General features: G+C 35.7%; 1 protein-coding gene across 7 annotated transcripts in view; it reads right to left on the reverse strand.

Annotated features, from left to right (window-relative positions):
* Positions 1–20,101, reverse strand: part of VPS13B (vacuolar protein sorting 13 homolog B) — a 513,325-nt gene that overhangs the window by 312,060 nt on the left and 181,164 nt on the right. For 6 of the 7 annotated variants that reach the window (XR_006741555.1, XM_045581364.1, XM_036436745.2 and 3 more), the window contains 3 exons: positions 19,714–19,823; positions 17,457–17,604; positions 6,310–6,437 (listed from right to left, as the gene is read on the reverse strand). Coding sequence is in view for 6 of the 7 variants with exons in the window: in XM_045581364.1 (XP_045437320.1) it covers positions 6,310–6,437; positions 17,457–17,604; positions 19,714–19,823 (386 nt within the window). In the remaining variant the exon portion in view is untranslated. The remainder of the gene's footprint in view (positions 1–6,309; positions 6,438–17,456; positions 17,605–19,713; positions 19,824–20,101) is intronic. The other variant, XM_036436747.2, reaches the window with a different exon arrangement.

The raw sequence follows: 20,101 nt of genomic DNA on the forward strand, positions 1-20,101 counted from the left end.
CTTCATTTTTCCATGGCAACATCCTTTCTGTTTCAAGGATCTTATTTCAGTTTTGGTAGCAACGTGTTCTTTCCCCAATATTGAACACATTCATGTGTTAAAGTGAAGGGATTATTACAAATTCTTGAAGTAGAACCATCTCTATTTTGATTCCTATTAGGTCAAGGGCTACATATCTAAGTATTATATCCCCAGTATAAACCAATAAAAGTATAAATTACTCAGTATTCTTATTTTAATAAATAAAACAAGTGTCATGCACTTTTTTCAGAAGTTCTAAGTTTATGTGGTACATGCTATTGTGTACCACCATATGTAAGGTTTGGTAAACTTAGATTTTTCTAATTTGTGTGCTCTATGCTGTGATACAACTCAAGTAAAAAGAAGAGACTAAGGTAGGTTCCATTTATATTTTAATCTGAATATTTTATTTAGCCCATGAAGAGGACACTTCATATATAAATGATCTAAATGTTATTCCATATCATATGCTCTTTTAAATAATGGTCCTATTTCTTATCCCCCAAGTAACATGTTTCTTCTTCTTAAAACTTTAGTGATAATTATATTTTGCAAAATTTCTACAGAATGAAATGTTCTCTGTATGAAGTTATTTTATTTTTCAGGAAACAGTTTTAAAAACACAAAAATGAGGAAATATTTCAGGGTGCAATTTCATTCACATTTTCTTGTTTTATTCAGAATTCTTTAATATTTACCATGAACTGATATGGAAATCGGGAACACAGAGACAAAGACATAGTCCTAAAACTTAAAAAAACAACACTTGAAATAATAGGGTTTTTAAATACTTAAGGCCTTAGAATTTTCACCAAAACACAAGCTCTATAATTCTAAACATGGCCTATTTTGTTCACTCTACCGTGTAAGTATCTACTATAGGGGTGTTGAACTCAATCAGAGAAGGGGCCAAAATCTAAAATCCAGCCTAAATCACGGGCCGAATGATTTACTGAACAGTCATAAACTGTCATTCTGATGGAAACGCAGCGGAGTGCAGTGATGACAGCGCGGTGCGGGCCACATTGCAAGGCCTGGCGGGACGGATTTGGCCCGCGGGCCTTGTGTTTGACACATGTGATCTACTATAATGCCGAGCATATACCAGGCATTAAATAAATGAACACAATTATTTTTGTTAGCATCAGATACAGATGTTAACTAAAAAAATTGTTTGATGATGTTCATCATTTCATTCCACATAGACAACTTCGTAGGGAATTTATTTTTTTAATTTTATATGTTTTATTTATTTTTAGAGAGAGGATGAGAAAGAGGGGGGGGGGGAGTAAGAGAGAAATATAATCTGGTTGCTTGCTCCATGTATACACCTCAACCAGGGATGAACCCACAACCTAGGTATGTGTCTTGACTAAAAATCGAACCCACAACTCTTTGGTCCATGGGACAACATTCCAACCAACTGAGCCACTGGGCCAGGGTAATTTTCAAGGTAATTTAAAAAATGGGCTCAACTCCAGCCTGGACCTTTGACAAGTTATTTAACTTGTTCATGACTTCAGTCTTCTCATGTGTAACTGGAGTGAAATCAGCACTGACATAAAGATATAACAAGTTCCACCTAAATGTTTGATAAGTAAATAAAGTCAATAAACATATATTTAACATCTACTACAAGCCAGATCCATAGAATATATTAGCCCTGAGGGACTTAGAGAAGATGTTTACAGTCCTTTTGTTTTAAAATGCTGTTGCTTGTGAGTAAACTATCTACGTACACAGAGTTGACTAAAGCATTCCATGTGTACTACAACGAATATACAAATATTGCCCAAATCACAGTTTTGCTATTCTATAAATTCTCAATACATTATGAAAATACTTTGGTACGTGATATGTAGTAGAAATCTAAATGTACTCATTTAGGGCAATAAGTTAAAAACCTCAAAAGTGAGCCCTAGTTTCTTCTTTTCCAGAGTGAGTGTTATAAATCTCCATACTTTGCCTATACTTGTCAGGGAAAGACATAAAGAGACTTTCGATTTGTATTCCGGACTTTCTCCTATCAATAAATTGCCATGCAACTGTTGTTACTTTCTCAATGTGTATAAATAAAAAAATAAGGTCATGTGTGCAAAGTTTTAAGCATTATATGTAAAAAGTTAACTTTCAGAATTAAGATGATTAACCACAGATTGGTCTGGTCTGAAATGTCTGATCTTACTTAATCCTGGAGATGAGCCGGGAAGTCCAATGGACATGAGAACATCAAATGCATCATGATTACAGCATCATGGGTCATAGTTTATATGTAATTCCTGAGAGAAAAAATTCAACTGGTCTACCTTAACTGATTATGTGGTACCTGAAATACTTTGGTACTCTAAGAAAAATCATACACACTGTGGGAAGTCATTCCTTAAAGGAATAACAGCATTATTAGCACAAAAAAAGGAGACAGTGATGCTTAGAATAGAAATAAAGAGTCCATTACACCATACTGTACACTCAGACGACTTCAGAATGTACAAAAAACAAAACAAAAAAACACACCCAGGAAATGACATGGAACAGCAAAATTATCTTCAATGTAAATGTAAAACAGGGGAAAACTGAGCTGATCTTGGCAAACACCAAAGCAATGTTCTCCTTTATTAGTGAATTCCAGGCCAGATAATTTTGTCAACTGCATGTCACTACCAATTATGTGCTTCTGAACAAAAAGGTAGTGTTTGGCTGAAACCGGTTTGGCTCAATGGATAGAGCGTCGGCTTGGGGACTGAAGGGACCCGGGTTCGATTCCGGTCAAGGGCATGTACCTTGGTTGCGGGCATATCCCCGGTGGGGGGTGTGCAAGAGGCAGCTGATCGATGACTCTCTCTCATCGATGTTTCTAGTTCTCTATCTCTCCCTTCCTCTCTGTACAAAATCAATAAAATATATTATTAAAAATAGCCGAGACTGGTTTGGCTCAATGGATTGAGCGTCGGCTTGGGGACTGAAGGGTCCCAGGTTCGATTCCGGTCAAGGGCATGTACCTTGGTTGCGGGCATATCCCCAGTAGAGGGTGTGCAAGAGGCAGCTGATCGATGACTCTCTCTCATCGATGTTTCTAACTCTCTATCTCTCTTCCTTCCTCTCTGTACAAAATCAATAAAATATATTTAAAAATAAATAAATAAATAAAAAATAAAATAAAAATTAAAAAAAAGGTAGTGTTTGAAGTATAAAACACAGGATCTCTGCTTCGGCAGATAAAGAAAAACTGCAAAGAACAATTGAGTTTATGTTAATCTATTGTGGAAAGGCCCAAAACCAAGTTCATATTTTTTACAAAATTGTTCAAGAATCCATGTAGTACTATAAAACCCACTACAATGAAGTGTGAAAGTTCCATTTCCAACTGAAAAACAAATATTGTTTATGTCTTTATGCAATTTTTAAGTCTTTCTATCATAAATAAAAAAGAACATGGGCTTAGAAAATATCAACTTTGGCTTCAAAAATCAACTTCCCAGAAACTCTTGACTCCAAACACATTTACTTGTTCAAACTTCTACTAAAAGCATAATCCTTTGATGGCTTTAAGTTACGATGTTCTGTTTTATCTGATGACAACTTCAGGGTTTTCTGTTTTATATTTTGGTTCATAAAACATTTTGGAAAATGGAAACTACTCTAAAAAAATTACCTCACAATTTTATGGGCCCATTTTTAATCATTTAATCAAGTTTTTATCTTCTAAATTTTCCATAATACATTCATATAAGAAATGTCTAAATACATAGTATGTATAAATCAGGGCTGAGAATAGGATGAGACAAGGACCTGGATCATATTCAAAATTATTAAAATTTTAAAAAAGAAGAAAAAATGAAGAACATCAGTATCTCTACTTATAACTTATCCATAATGTCATATTCAATTAACTTCACTGTTGGTGATAAACTAATCAGGGTATTACATCATTATATAACAAACAAACAAAAAAAAGAATCTCACAAAAATGTTAGAATTGGAAATAACCAAAAATTATTTAATCTAACCATTTCATATTGCAGATTAGCAAACAAGCTCATAATTAACATCCAGAATTTGAAACTGCTGGTCCACTGGCTGGTAAAAATTCTACATACGTTTGGCTTTATTAACTCTCCCACCTTTCCTGCTACATTCTGATCACTCCCTTACAGTTTCTTTCAAGGACACTGTCTTTTCTCCTGACTACTTTAAAAGTGGTATTCTCTGGGCCCATTGGTCACTAAACTTTACATACTTTTTTGAATGAACCATCGACTTGGTTTTAAGCATCCTTTATAATAAAAGGCTAATATGCAAATCAACTGACCTACGAAACAACCAATCACTATGATGTGGGCTGACCACCAGGGGGCACATGTGAAACATGGTGGTATCAGCTGCAGCAGGATGGTGGAGCAGGTGAGCAGGGGTGGCAGACCAAGTTGGGGTACTGGTCATTGTCATCTGACTAGCCTCTGGTAGTTACTGAAAATTCTTTGCTCCCACACGCTTTGGTCCCACCCAGCACTTGCACCTGCTGCCAGCACCAGCCCCACTCACACCTGCTGCTGGAGTCTGAGCCACTGCTCGAGCCCACTGCTGGCACCCGGCACCAGCTCTGATCTCTTGGACCCAGCAGTGGGTGCGAGCAATGGCTGCTGGCTCCAATTGCCCCTGAGAGCTTTTCTACCTCCCCCTGATCCTGAGGGATGATCGGGCAGCACCACCCACTTGCACCCAATGTTGGTGCCTACCCCAATCGCTCTGTGCCATCTGCAGTTGTGAATGAGGCCAGCGCTGTCAGTGTGTGGGAGCAGCAGGAGCCGGGCTGCTGGCAGACAGGGGACAGGAGGCCCTGGCAGGAGGGGCTGGGAAGGGGCGCTGAGGATGGGCCGAGACCCACTCCTGTGCCCACCGCAGCCTCAGGGCCCACAGTTCCTTTCAAGGTGCACAAGTTCATGCACTGGACCTGTAGTATTTATATAATTCTAAAAATTTTATCTCTACTGTGAATCTCGTTTTTAACCTGTAAATAGGTATATCCTACTGTCTAAGAGGTAGCTGGATAATTTATAAGCACTTAAAATGCAAGTGCAAATTCAATCTCCCTATCTGCCTGAAAAGCTTCTTCAATCATTAATGGCATTACCAGCCAAAATCAGAACGTGGAATACCACTTAGCACCCTTTCTCTCATTCTTCAAATCCATTAGTCACTTAGGCCTCCTGAGGATCACTGTCCAGTGTTTTGAAATCATTGTATAACATATTTTGTCCATCTTTGGTGTTTCAAGTAGCAAGATAAATCTGGTTCCTGCTACTTCATCTGGGCAGAGGATGTTCTCCGGGATATCGGACATTGTGGAATGTTCGTGTGCCTACGGTGAGCTTACAAGAACCATAAAGATTTCTTACATCATCTGGAATCTTAAATTTTAAGATTTGTCTAGACCTGTAAAAAAAAATCATGTAACAAAATACTATCTTTTTTAACCTTTTATTATACAACTACTCAAAATTATATCAATAAAGGGTAATTATACTAAATTAGTCATTTTTGGCTGTGTATGATGGACAAATGGAATGAGGTTACTTTTAATAAAACTACTTATATCAAGAAATAAATTTTAGAACTTTGGTATCAATCTTTCATATTTTATTCAAAGAGAAAAAATTCTATATAAACCTTTAAAAATGTGTAACTGTTGGGTTACTTTTACCTAATACCAATGAGAATCAATAAGCATTTAATTGTGCATTTTCATCACATAAAACATGATATATCTAATCAAATAAGTAAATAGTTATATTTATCATCTTCATATTTAATTTGACTAGATAGGGAAAATATTTAGATAACTTTTTATTTTAATTCCAACTAAGTTTATATCTCAGTACTGAGATAAGAATGTGATCTGTACATTTGGGCATTTAAATTCTTTCAAATAACGCTTAATGCTTAATAGAGATAAAAATGTAGCGTGGATTTTTTAATTCAAGGTATATCTTTAATTTTTTTCTATTTTTATAGCTTAAAGGAAATTTTAAAAATGAATTAATTTTTAATTCAAGAAACATCTCAAAATTTGTGTATTTTTAGAACTTTATCAGAAAGATCATGTAATAGGAGTTTCATATACAATTTTGTTAATAATATGTAATGTGCACAAATAGTCTTCTTAAATTAGGGAAATAAAATGGTTTTCATAAGTGTTACCAATGAGAAAATATTTACCAATAAAAAGGTGCTGAGAATTAAAAAGGGCCATGTTAGTTAACACCATGATATTTCTAAATTTTATTGTACCTGCAGTGTGAGCCTCTTTACAGCATTCCATACTGCTCCAATAAATTCCTTCATCCTTTCTTCAGGACTTCGACAGCCTTCAGTAATACTTAGCATGGCCTTCACAGGAACCGACAATGGTTTGGACTCTAAGAATAAGAACAGATAGTTATTTAACAGAAATGTACCTGGTGATTAAAAAAATATACAGAAAATAGCCGAAACCGGTTTGGCTCAATGGATAGAGTATCGGCTTGGGGACTGAAAGGTCCCGGGTTCGATTCCGGCAAAGGCATGTACCTTGGTTGCGGGCATATCCCTAGTAGGGGGTTTGCAAGAGGCAGCTGATCGATGATTCTCTCTCATCGATGTTTCTAACTCTCTATCTCTCTCCCTTCTTTTCTGTACAAAACCAATAAAATATATTTTAAAAAATATATATACAGAAAATATTTTCAAGGTTATTTTTTTCCTTGCTTAAAATTACAACTACATGGGATTATACTATAGCATAGATCATTTTATCTTATAGAATTATTGATACTGGCAACTATTCAAAAATAAGCAAAATAAATCTGTTAAAAGTCAGGAGGGTCTTAGTTACTCTTATCAGGGATTAATGTCTAGAAGATGGGTTTGTGGAGCAACAGGAGTTTTATTTATTGAATACTTGGATGTACTCACTTTGTAAAAATTAAGTTGTAACCAAAAAAATCTGTCCATTTCTCAATAAAACCTTTACTTCAAAAAAAAAAATTCAACTACATGGTACCTGATTGATAGAAAAATGTGTCTTCCCATATGTGAATATCCCTGATAATGAAAGCTTACCTATTAAACATCTCAATTCTAAAAATTGACTTTGATGATAACCAAAAGAAATATGTAATTATATAAAAGGCATATATATATATTGAGAAAATGAAATGTGATATTCCATTTTCCATGTTATTAAAAACTTTGTTCATATAGTAAGAGATTTAACAGTTTTTATAATGTAAATTTCAGAAATTACTTTCAATAATTTAATAATAATTTCTAACATATCTAATAGATTCATAAATACTTAATCATTTTATGTAAATGCAAATCCAATTTATATGTTTAATTTCAAGTAGCATAAAATAAACCATCAGATCATGCTTTACAAGACTTTTACTAAATTAAGTTTGGTGATGCTAGAATATTCTCCCAGGTAAGGGATACCATATCGCCACTAGGAGAATGACATATAGACTCATACTTTCCCTCTCCTCCCAATCTGGTATCTATTTGCATTTATACTTAAATTTATAATACCTTAAAGCAAGGAGCACAGACTTTTCTTTCTCGTACATATAATTCCATAGTCTATATCCACCACATTTTGCATATTAGAAATTTTAAAAATGTTTGTTTAAAAGAAAACTTTGGGAGAGATCCATGAGTAGAGTATTCTGAGCAGATAGAACAACAATGCAGAAAGGCTAAGTTAGGCGTGTGCTCAGGGATGAGAGGAGTAGGAGACAAGGCTGAAGCTATCAACAGGTACCCCCTTAAAAAGGCCCTGGGAAGGAGGCTGGCTTTCACACTGAGGGAGTTGGGATATGATAGTGGATTCTAAATACAATCAGTAACATGGTCATGTTACTTATGGTGTTGCAGGGAGAGATATGTAGCAGTACAGATTTCATATATGTTAGACTTGAGCAGCCTGGAACATACCTGATCAGCGATGTCTAGGCTATTGCACATGAGACAACTTTAAAAAAAGAGAGAGACTGGTATAACAAAGCAAGTGAGTTAAGGTAAATGTAAAATAACAAAGATTATCAGAGTGAAATAAATGCTATGTAGGCATGAATAGAAATATGAAGCTTTAAGGCAACTTTGAGATCATTAAGATCAAACAGAGAAAAGAAAAAGTAAAATTTACTTCCATGTCAGAAGGCAATAGATGAATTGTTTCACCTTGCTTGAAGTTTACGCTTTTCCTTTTAAAATAGAAACAATCCTAGCCAGTTTGGCTCAGTGGAGAGAGCATCAGCCTGAGAACTGAAAGGCCCCAGGTTCAATTCCAGTCAAGGGCACATGCCTGGGTTGTGCGCTCAATCTCCAGTGGGAAACTTGAGGAGGCAGCTGATTCATGATTCTCTCATCATGGATGTTTCTCTCTCCCTCCTTCCCTCTCTTAAATCAATAAAAATATATATTTTTTTAAAAAATAAAACTGCTTCTTAAAAAAAATATTAAAAACATGATCTTTACTTTCTATTTGAATTGTGGAGATTTTTTCTCCTTTATTACCTTTTTATTATTTTTTATTTTTTAAAGATATTTTTATTTATTTCAGAGAGAAAGGGAGAGGAAGAGAGAGAAACATCAGTGATGAAAAAGAATCATTAATTTGCTGTGTCCTGCATACCTTCAACTGGGAGTCAAGCCCACCTGGGCATATACCCTTGACCGGAATCGAACCTGGGATCCTTCAGTCTGCAGGCCGATGCTCTAACCTCTGAGCAAAACCAGTTAGGGCTTGAATTGTGTTTTATTATTTTAAAGAACTTTCATATACCTTACTTTACTTAAGTCCTCTACTTAAGTCTTATAAGAACACTTAAATCTATGAGATATTATTGGGTATATTTAACATTTTATAAATAAAGAAAACATGGCTTTCTGGGGTTAACTTGACACAGTAGACCAAGGTCAAAACCAAGGTTTTTTTGGTCCCTGGTCTACTGGTTTTTCTAACATATCTTCCTAACTCTTGATCTATATTTTATGCTAATCATTATTTTTGGCAACTTTATTTGGCAATATAAATTTAAATAGCTTGAAGGAAAAAAATGGCCTTTACATAGTAATACTATTTTTAAATTTCTGGAGTTTAGATAACATATAAAGCTTTAAACAACTTGCCATTGAAACTGCAATAATGCCTGATACATTTCATCAAAATACAAACTCCATTTGATACTATCACTCCTGAAAGCCCCTCGGGAATAATGGCTTTTGGATTCTGCAAGTCAGCGTGACATGGCATGCAAAATTGCATCTCATGCTGAGCCAACCAGGAAAATATATGTCATCACTATGTGACATTCAGAATATCATCTGGAAACTATAATCTTGTTCTGACTGCTACAAAGGGGAGGCTGAGGGAGACTGCATACAAAACAATTTGGTTGAATTTTTGCTGAATTCTGGCCAGCTCATGTAAAAACTAGAAGTAGTAAAAGAACTCTACATTTTAAAAAAATTCAATGTACTCATTATCATCACAATGTCCTCCTAAACAACTTTAAAATTAACTCAGTTGAAGTCATATGTTAACTAAAATTCATGAATCGCTACAAAAAAAACATTTGCAATAAAACAAATTTACAAAATTAATGAATTGTGTAAAGCAAAACTGTATTGTTTAAAACTGTATACAACAAAAACACTTCCTAATTCCTTTCCCCTAACTGAACAAACTCGAGGTTAATAAACAAACAAAAAATTGTTATAAAGTCTGCAATGTATCTTACAAATACCAAGTCTTTGTATTCTAGGTTCTTTTCCCTCTGTCCCCCAGTTCATGTGTACAATACACCTTCATAATCCATTTACCTTATTCCTACCAAAACAGAAATGTGTGAATGTGATTTAGTCTAAGCATTTTATAACCAAAATGTTGTATTTTAAACCTATTGAGACTAACTGTAAAGACAAAGTTTAGTTGACATAAACTGGAATAGATGGCTGACTCACATCCTCAGGAGCCACGTTTCTACTATACCTACATTTCTTGGTAAGACACCTCATGCCCTTGAACATGGAGGTGGATGCATGCATGACCCATCCGAGGCTGCCCCTGGGCCATCGTAGTACCTAACTTCCCTGGCCCCAATGATTGTCTAAGATGTGTACACAGGAGCTAAGATAAACCAAACAAAATCTTCCTCAGGTATGTTTTCAAACAATACTGGATCCAATCTCTTTCCCTTTGGTTATAGAAAGTTACATAAGTGAGTCCAGAGGTGCCACAGCTGTGTACACAGGGGTATCAAGAAGCCTATGTTCAGTAAAAGAAAATTAAACCAACACGAGAAGACAACGTCCTGATGATGTGCAGTCTGGTTTAGGTCATTCCAAAGAAAAGATCTGCCCTTGCCTTTTTTACTATTTTGGTTATAGGAATCGACATATATATCACTGACTTTTTTTTTAAAATCATTTGAATATAGTTTCTATCTCTTGCAATCAGAGAGTTCTTTTTAATTTAGAATATAAAAGAGGGATAAATGGTAATGGAAGGAGACTTGACTTTGAGGGGTAACACACATTGTAATATACAGATGATGTTTAATAGAATCATATACCAGAAATCTATATAATTTTATTAATCAACATCTCCCCAACAAATTCAATAAAAGTTAAGAAGAATAAAAAAAACACATCTTCCCTAGAAAAGGAATTACCTATTAATTGGGAGAGAGGGAATAGGAGGGAACTAGATAGTATATTGTAGCTGTAACAGCCCAGCCCTTTCATTACACAACCTGCACAGACTCCACTGGCTCCTTTTTCTGACCCTTTAATGAGAAAGTTGCTCAGGCTTTGTATTGAGCTTTCTTCTCACCTTGCTGTGTATGGTCTCCCTGAGAAGTCACACAGGGTCTGTGGCTTTGACTATGATTCATGTTGTTGACTACCAAACCTGTACCTCTCACTGTGTAAGATCCAACCTACAACTCAGACATGAAAAACACTTTTACCAGCTCTGTCTTCTGATACCCTCACTAACAGGAAAATATTTATTTTCAAATTCTCTTCCCAAACTCAGCTTGTGGCATTTAAGTTATTATAGAAGAAATTGCTAAATCACCTCTAATACTCGCTCTCCCTTTCTTTCTCAACTAGAACCCACACAATTCATTCAGGCACACAGCCATAAAGAACACAAACTACATTCCTGACACTTCCATGCCGCTGAATATAATCATGTGACTAGGTTCTGGCAGAGAGTGTATAAGCAAAAGTGGAGTGTGCAACTTCTGTAGAGTTTTAAAAGAGAGCACTCATTACTGCTCACTGAAATGCAGATACAATAAACCATTGAAGCATCCACTTTGAACCATAAGGCAAGTCTGGCCTTTGAGGCCACCCATAGTGGAATAGGAAAGTATCTGAACTCAGAGAGCTCTATCACCTTGGGATGCCTACGCTTCCACATGAGAGACAAATAAAATTCAAATCACTCTTACAGTGTTTTCTAACATTTTCAGCCAAATTTAACTCCATCTTAAATATTAAAGCTACATTTCTTGAACTCTTGCTTAATTTAAATATACTATATTTTGAAATGAAATCAGAAAAAAAATGCAATTAGAAAAAGTCTACCTGATAACTCAATTTCATTATCAAATGAAAGATTCTTAAAAACAAACAAAAAACAGTCTAAAACCTTTTACTATCTGTAATAATAACAAAGTGCTTTGGGAAATTTCAGGATTTTTCTTTTTTCTCTGAGATCTAAATTAGATAGTATTTCCATATGCCTGACCAAAAACAAAACAAAACAAAACAAAACAAAACAAAAAAACTTAAACATCTGAAACATCATAATTTTTATTAGAAGCATCAATTATTGAGATATGATTAAAAACATATCAAAAAACAAAAAATATGTCAATATTAATGTTTTAACTTTGAGTCTCATCAAAATGGCACCCAACTAAAGAGAGGCAGAGCCTCCCCCACTCATCACAGAGGTTAGGAGTTTCCAGTATATCCATGTCGGTAGCATTAATGCAAAACTCTTTACTATACTCATCCTATAGAACTGGGCTGAAATTTTAGAACAATTCCTTGAAAATCACACACACACACACACACACACACACACACACACACACACACACACATTACAGTTGGCTGGTAATATATTAGGTATTAGAAGGAAAATAGTGGATGACTGCATTTGTATGAACCTGATTTTTAGAGCTGGTTATAAACCACCAGTGAGGAACGAGAGAGGGCAAATGATAATCACAGAATGACTACTATAATCTCGAACTTTCATTTAAAAAGTCTATCTAGCCCTGGACAGTGTTGCTCAGTAGTAAGAGCATCAGCCCGTGTGTAGAAAGATTGGGGGTTGAATTCCAGGTCAAGAACACATACCTTGGTTGCTGGTTTGATCTGGGCCCAGGAATCTTGCCCTCTTTATGACTCAATCTCCTTATTTATAAAGTGAAAGGGATAACTTATTCATATATGTATGTATTCATTCCCACATTCCTCAAATACTCACATGGCTCATTCCCTCAGCCTTTTTTTTTTTTTTTTAATATATTTTATTGATTTCTTCCAGAGAGGAAAGGAGAGAGATAGAGAGCTAGAAATGTCGATGAGAGAGAAACATCGACCATCTGCCTCTTGCACACCTCCTACCGAGGATGTGCCCGCAACTGATGTACATGCCCTTGACCGGAATCGAACCTGGGACCTTTCAGTCGGCAGACCAACGCTCTACCACTGAGCCAAACCGGATTTGGCTCCCTCAGCCTTTTTAAGCATCTGGTAACATGGACTTTCAATGAGGCCTTCCTTGACAATCTTAACTAATTATTGTCTCATAGTTCACTAAAACTCAGAACATTTTTCTTCCTTTCTTTTATGGTTATGTCTTCAAGTTTATTGACTACTTCCTTTTTAATGTCTACTCTACCACTAATTTCACCAGGAAGGCTCTCATTTCAGATTTTGCATCTCTAGAAATAGGCTTCGTTCTTTTTGTTGTTGTTGTTCTTTTCTTTTTTTTTTAATTATTCCTAAGAGTTGTATACAATGGACAATAGAAATGTGAATGCCTTCCAGCCCTGTGTGAGCTCTGAGTTCACAGCTCCTTAGTCATCCTAAATCCAATCTTGTGGAGTCTCATCCTATATATCTCACTCATTCGAGATACTCAAGAAGAACCCTATTGCTGCTTTCTGGAACTCTCACTGAATAGCTTTCTCTCTGGAATTTTGTTCCCTAATTTTCAGTCATCTCTGCCACCTTATACTTCTATCCCCGTGCTTCCCATAACTTCAATTCAGCAACACAGCTGAGCTTAATCTGATATATCCCCCGCTGCTCAATCGTCTGAAATGTGCCTTCAACCAGAAAGCCAGGGCAAGCCTAGCCCTTACCTCATTCATTTCCCTGCCTGTTGTCCAATGTGCACAAACTTTTAATCCTCCCATAAACTTTGACCATATGTTATTTACTGCAGGAATATAATCCAAACCCCTGTTACTCCACCATGGTCAGAGGCCTAAGTTCCATACTTTTCATTTGTGGCATGATCTCCTAAACTCTACATCATTAATGATCATATCTTTATTATTTTGGTAGATTTAATAAGTCAAATGAAAAGGCCTTCTATTATTTTAACTGTGTACTTGCAGAGCTTTAGACTTGATGATAATGAATGGTATTTTTTTTAAAGCTATCATTTATGGAGTATCCTGCTTTTTACAATTTTCATTTTCATTACAGATATTTTGTCAAGAGCCCCAAATTAATGTTCATAAGGTTTCCAAAACAGAGGGTAAACAGATGTCCTATCTTTTAGGGTTTCCTTGTTTTGAAGGGTACATGGATTCTCTGGAAGATAATTTGGAGTTCTGTAATAATATATTATCTTCATGTGAAACATGACTTGATCCTGGCTTGGCCTGCCCTGCGTGCCTGTATCAGTAAAACAGGGCTGCTCTGCTGTCAACACATTCCAGTCATCAGTCACATGTTCCAGGGCAGCGAGCTGCTTTACCCTGGTTAATTGAGACTGGAAGAAGAAGATGTCTGCTTCATCTTGAATAATTAAAAACCAAAATCAAGCCTGGTGCTTATCAGCTAGCCTTCGTCATCATGTGCCAAAAACACTCCATAAGTTGTTGGGGATGAACTTAAAACCAACATTGGACTTTAGGTTGAGATTATAAAATTTTTTAAAAATTAATAAGAATTCAGGCAAAAATTAATACTATTACTTCTCCATTGTAAAGATCCGTTTAAAAATTAAAATGTGTATTTCATAACAATGTGAATATACTTAACACTACTGAACTGTACACTTAAAAACATAAGGATGGGAAAAGTAAAACAAAAGCAACAAAAAAGAGGTGCAAAAAGGCTCTGAACACCTTACCAAATTCATTACAGTTCAGGATGCAACATAAACAATAATAAAAACAATGATAACTACATTTAGAAGTAGGTAAACAGTCAAAGGACTTACAAAACATTTTTTTAATTTAAAACCAAACAGAAATTGTGCACCCTAATTAAAAGAAAAGCAAAACGTTTTAAAACTTAACTCTACTGAGAGCTTAGGGTTGTCAAGGAGCATCTCAAGGAAAGGGAGAGCACTACCACCAAGGTACCCAGGAAAGTACAAATGGAGGCATCCAAGGGGAAGACATGTACGTCATAAGGAATAAATGTTCTTTTCACCAAGGCGTATCACCTCCTGAAAATGCTCACAGTGCCTAAACAAGGCAAGCACAGGGGATCAGTCTGACAACTGTTAATTGTTAAGCTAGCTTGGGTAAGAATCCATATTTGGTGAAGTACTAATATCCTTACCTATAAAGAGACTGCCTATCAGATATCTAACTTAAGTGTTCTAGAGATAGGAGAGCACTAAAGACAAAAGCAAATACCACAACTCAAAAGCAAAGAACCACAGTTCTTGTAATTTGAAATAAAGAACAACATATTGTTTATATACATCTTCATATTCTATAAAATAATAATTATGACAGAAAGCTATGCTTTTTGGTTTATTATTTTCCTCAATATAACATTAATATTAATTTCCTATAAAAATTAATAAGTATAAGAAAGCAAAATATATCTTGGATATTAACTGATATTATTTGTGAATTGATATGTAACTGATATAGATATAAATTTAGATATAAAACTTCTCCATACATAGCAAATGCACATTTTTCTAAAATCTATGATATTTCTATATAGTTCTATGTCATATAATTTCATTTAAATAAGAATTTCTGTCACCTTTACCCATCCTTAACCATTACTTGACATCAATTATTAAATATGATTTAAAGAAGAGAAATAGCCCTGGCCAGAGGCTCAGCTAGTTGGAGCATGGGAACATGGTTCAGTAGACCAATAGGTTGCAGGTTCGATTCCCAGTCATGGCACATACCCATGCTGTGGATTCAATTCCCAGTCGGAGTATGTAAAGATAGAAGCAATTAATGTTTCTCTATAACATCATAGATGTTTCTCTCCCTCTCCCTCTCCTTGTCCTTGTCCCTGTCCCTGTCCCTGTCCCTCTCCCTTTTCCTCCCTACTGCTCTTCCTCTATCTAAAATCAATTCTAAAAATTTTAAAAAGAACAGGACTAAATAGTAAAACAGGAGGCAAAGATATGTGGTTAATATGCATATAAGATTAAATTTATTTTTATCAGTTGACACTTAGTGGACATTTATTTTATTTACAGGTGATAGTTATAGGCCTTTATGTAGATACCAGTTAAAGAGATGGTAACTAAAAGAAAAAATATCTAATTCCATATTAAAAACTTAATGCAAGTTACAGATAATCTTCCTATGATAAAAAAATAAACATCAGCATTTTTATCAATTGATAAAGTAAATCTCAACAATGTAAAAGCTTATAGATACTAAGAGGTGAAAAACTAAAAATTCCAAAAACTAAACATAACATCATATTTTAGGAAAGTAATAGAGCACAAAATAATAATAGTTATGTATAAAACTCCACAAAAATGTATATTAGCATATTTATTGTTGCTGTCAACTATGAAGAAAATACTAACTTCTCTAAACCACAAATGATCATTTGAACTGCCTTATGTATACAATCATATTTTAAGTTTCTCAAAGGCAGACATTACGTCTTAGTAATATGTCTACCCTCAATGTCATTTACAACAGTCTTGCCCATTACATTTAATAGTGGGTTTTGATTTCTTGAAAATATAAAACGTTTTTCAATATGATTGGAAATATCCTATATAATGAAAGGACAATATGCAAATTGACCTAATGGCGGAACAACTGGCAATGACTGGTTGCTGTGATGTGTACTGACCACCAAGAGGTAGACGCTCAATGCAGGAGCTGCCCCCTGGTGGTCAGTGTGCTCCCACAAGGGGCGGTTCACTCAGCCACAAGCCATGCTGATGACTGGGAGCACAGCAGTGGTGGTGGGAGCCTGTCCTGCCTCCTCAACAGCACTAAGGATGTCTGACTGCAGGTGGACATTCCCCAAGGGGTCCTGGACTGCGAGAGGGCGCAGGCTGGAGAGAGGGATTCCCCACCTCCCCACCCCCGCCAAGTGCATGAATTTTCATGCACTGGCCTCTAGTATGAAATAAAGCTGAATAGAATACCTAAGAAAAAATCACCTGAAGAGAGAATGGACCATCACACAAACATTAGAAGTTAAAGATAAAAATACCAATTAAAATTAAATCAAAGTACTGTGGGATTTTTTTTTGTTTGCACAATGAAGGAAATATAAAAGAAAATATTTTATGAAAGAAAATTTATGTTTTATATTTGCATGGACAGTCTAGTTCAACAAGTAAGAGGAGGGGGAGGAAAGAAGATTGAGATGCACTGTAATTTGCAAGAATTAACATTAAGAAGGAACATGCTATTGGGAGACAATTCAGCAGGGTCTCTTGTGTTTTTTACATGTCTCAAAAGTAGAGAGAGTGAGTGCCTTTGACCCCAATTGTGTTTTCAAGGATATTTAAACAGCATACAGCCTCAGAAGACAGAAATATTATCTTCTTTCTGAACACTGGACAAGTTTACTTACAGTCTTGCAAGGTAAATATAGTGCCTCCTTCTAGAAAACATAGCAGGCATGCTTTTCTACACATATGTTCCCTAAATTGAAGGCTTTTCTCCTGTAATGTATATAAGTATTACACTTGTGGAAAATGGGCTTAGGAGAGGGACACGAGAAAATGCTAACTCTGGTTACTGCTAATTCTGTAAATAATAAAGTCCTTTGTCTCCAGCCCAGGAGTCTCATGTCTCTCTCTGGTCAACATTCATGAAACGGTGACCCAGATAATTTGATAATTTGCTACTTTAGAGGCTGGGTAAGATAACAGAACCTTTAGCCTTCTTGACACATACCTGTTACTGTTTTTGTTTTTATAGGGCTGCTGGCATACTCAGAGGCCTGATATGACTGCTGCTTTGCCAAGGGCGCACTTCCAACAGATGCCTCGTCCTCTTTCCTTCTGCTAATTGGCATAACAAGAGGAACAGCAATCACAGGCTGCTGGAGAGAGTCAAATGAAAAACTGAATTACAATTACGTACTAATTCATAAGCAATGAAAGTTTAACAAGGCATTACTGAGGAAAGGCCTTTACAACTTTGGCTGAGATTTATACTTTAAGTCAATTAGTTAATCCAACAACCAATTTCTGTTGCCCTCTCTATTCATGTCTCCCCTCTCCCCATATACACACACACACACACACACTGAATGATATTGTAAATTATGCCCAGCCGCTGTGGTTGAGCATCATCAACCTATGAACCAGGAGGTCACAATTCAATTCTTGGTCAGGGCATATGTCTTAGCTGCAGCTCGATCTCCAGTGAGGGGCATGCATTCTCTCTCATCATTATGTTTCTTCCTCTCTTTCCATCTCCCTTCCTCTCTAAAATCAATAAAACATATATTGTTTCTTCCTCTCTTTCCATCTCCCTTCCTCTCTAAAATCAATAAAACATATATTTTAAAAATTTATAAATTACAACCCTGTGGGAAATCTTGAAAACAATTATAAGTTTTAGTAAAAAGTATTAAGATAACAAAGTAAGAGCAATTCAAAATTAAAAGTAGCTTTGAAAATTAATGTTAGATCATCCCAATAAATTCAATAATTATAAACATACAAGAAGGAAAGAAAATTAATGTTAGTAGAAAATTAAAAATTATTCTTAAAAATGATATTTTACAGACAAATTTCTATAAACTGACTAGGTAAATTTTAAGATGGACAATCCAGTATTTTCTGAGAATTGCTGAAAGTTTATTTAGTCTGACAACGTGATATCCACAGCATATTTAGAAAGCATAGAAAAATATCTACAGTTAGAGAAAGCTGGAAAACATTATGATCCTATATTGAATGCATGAGTGCTGAGATGAACAATAAAGCAGCTGTTTCATCTTTATTCACTGAAATAAAGTCTGATGTTACCATAGATGACGCCCAATACAATCTTGTCAGATTTTTGGCAAAAAAAAAAAAAAAAAAGAATAGATATTTTTATGTATGCTACAGGATCAAAGATAGATGTCGAACTGGGTGGAAAACAATAATCAAATGTTGGGTTCTAGCCACAAACTGAGAAGGAAATTGCAGCTTGGGAAACAACAGATGATAACTGAAATACAGCTGCATCAAACGGTGAGTCTAACATTATCCATGGAGTCTAACATTACCCTCAACACCACCACAACCACCTTTCTACAGATCCAACTCATAGGACTTAATATTATCTAGAATATGAATAAATATTTCAATGACAGCATAGGTATGTTACAGAGCTATCCTATATAATAAAAGCCTAACATGCTAAATGTCCAATCGACCAGTCGGCTGTTCAACCAAAGTATAATATGCTAATGATATGCTAAGGCCTCTCAACCATTGCTAGGGCATGCATTGACCACCAGGGGGCAGATGCTCCAATCAATAGCTTAGCTTGCTGTTGTGTCCGGCCAATAGGTACTGAACAAGATGGACCGGACACACTTTGGAACTCTCTCCAGAGGTTCCTCCCCGGCTGGCCAACCTCCCCTGACTCTCCCCAGAGCCGATAGTGCACTGGTGGGGTCCCTCAGCCTAGCCTGCACCCTCTTGCAATCTGGGCCAGGCCGAGGGACCCCACTGGTGCACGGATTCGTATACCAGACCTCTAGTATTATATAATCAATCAAGTTATGAACGAGAGCCCTGTCTGGTTTGGCTCAATGGAAAGAGCGTCGGCCTGTGGACTGAAAGGTCCCAGGTTCCATTCCGGTCTAGGAAATATGCCCATGTTGTGGGCTCGATTCCCAGTGTTGGGCGTGTAGGAAGTAGCCGATCAATGATTCTCTCTGAATCTATGAGGAAAAACAGGACAGTAAAATAGGATGACCTACCTAAACTAGCCTCTGTCATGTATCTGCTTTACAAGCAATTGTACAAAAAAAAAACATTTAATTGTCAATGAAACTCTACTTTAAAGTACAGAAATGCTTAAAAGGGGTAGAATGGGAGACAGAAGAATTATGCCACGTCCATAAATGAAACAAATAGAAGAAATATATAACTCCAATAAATGATAGGAAAAATATTTATCCATTGAGAAAATTATAAAAATTTCTCACCTGTTGCATATGCCTACTGGTTTGTTTCTGTGGCTGATAAATAAGCCAGGTGTATAAGACTGGATCAATATTAACTGCTAGTCCTTGTACACTACAAAGCAGTACGGCACCTAAAAAGCAAGATGTAAAAATTGTTATAAATCCTCATAAAAAATAATAAGCTTGACATCACTTCACACTGATTAGAATAAATATGATTTAAAAGACAAATAAGAAGTGGTGACAAACTCTCTGACATTGCTGTAAGGAAAGTAAAAATGGTACAAATATTTAATACTTAGAAAAACATAGTGACATTTTCTCCAAAAGCAGTTACCATATGACACAATAATTCTATTCCTAGATATATACCAAGAGAACTGAAATTGCATGTCCATGCAAAAATTTG

The sequence above is a fragment of the Pipistrellus kuhlii genome, unplaced genomic scaffold (genome assembly GCF_014108245.1).
Source record: "Pipistrellus kuhlii isolate mPipKuh1 unplaced genomic scaffold, mPipKuh1.p scaffold_m20_p_14, whole genome shotgun sequence".
In the NCBI taxonomy this organism is placed as follows: domain Eukaryota; kingdom Metazoa; phylum Chordata; class Mammalia; order Chiroptera; family Vespertilionidae; genus Pipistrellus; species Pipistrellus kuhlii.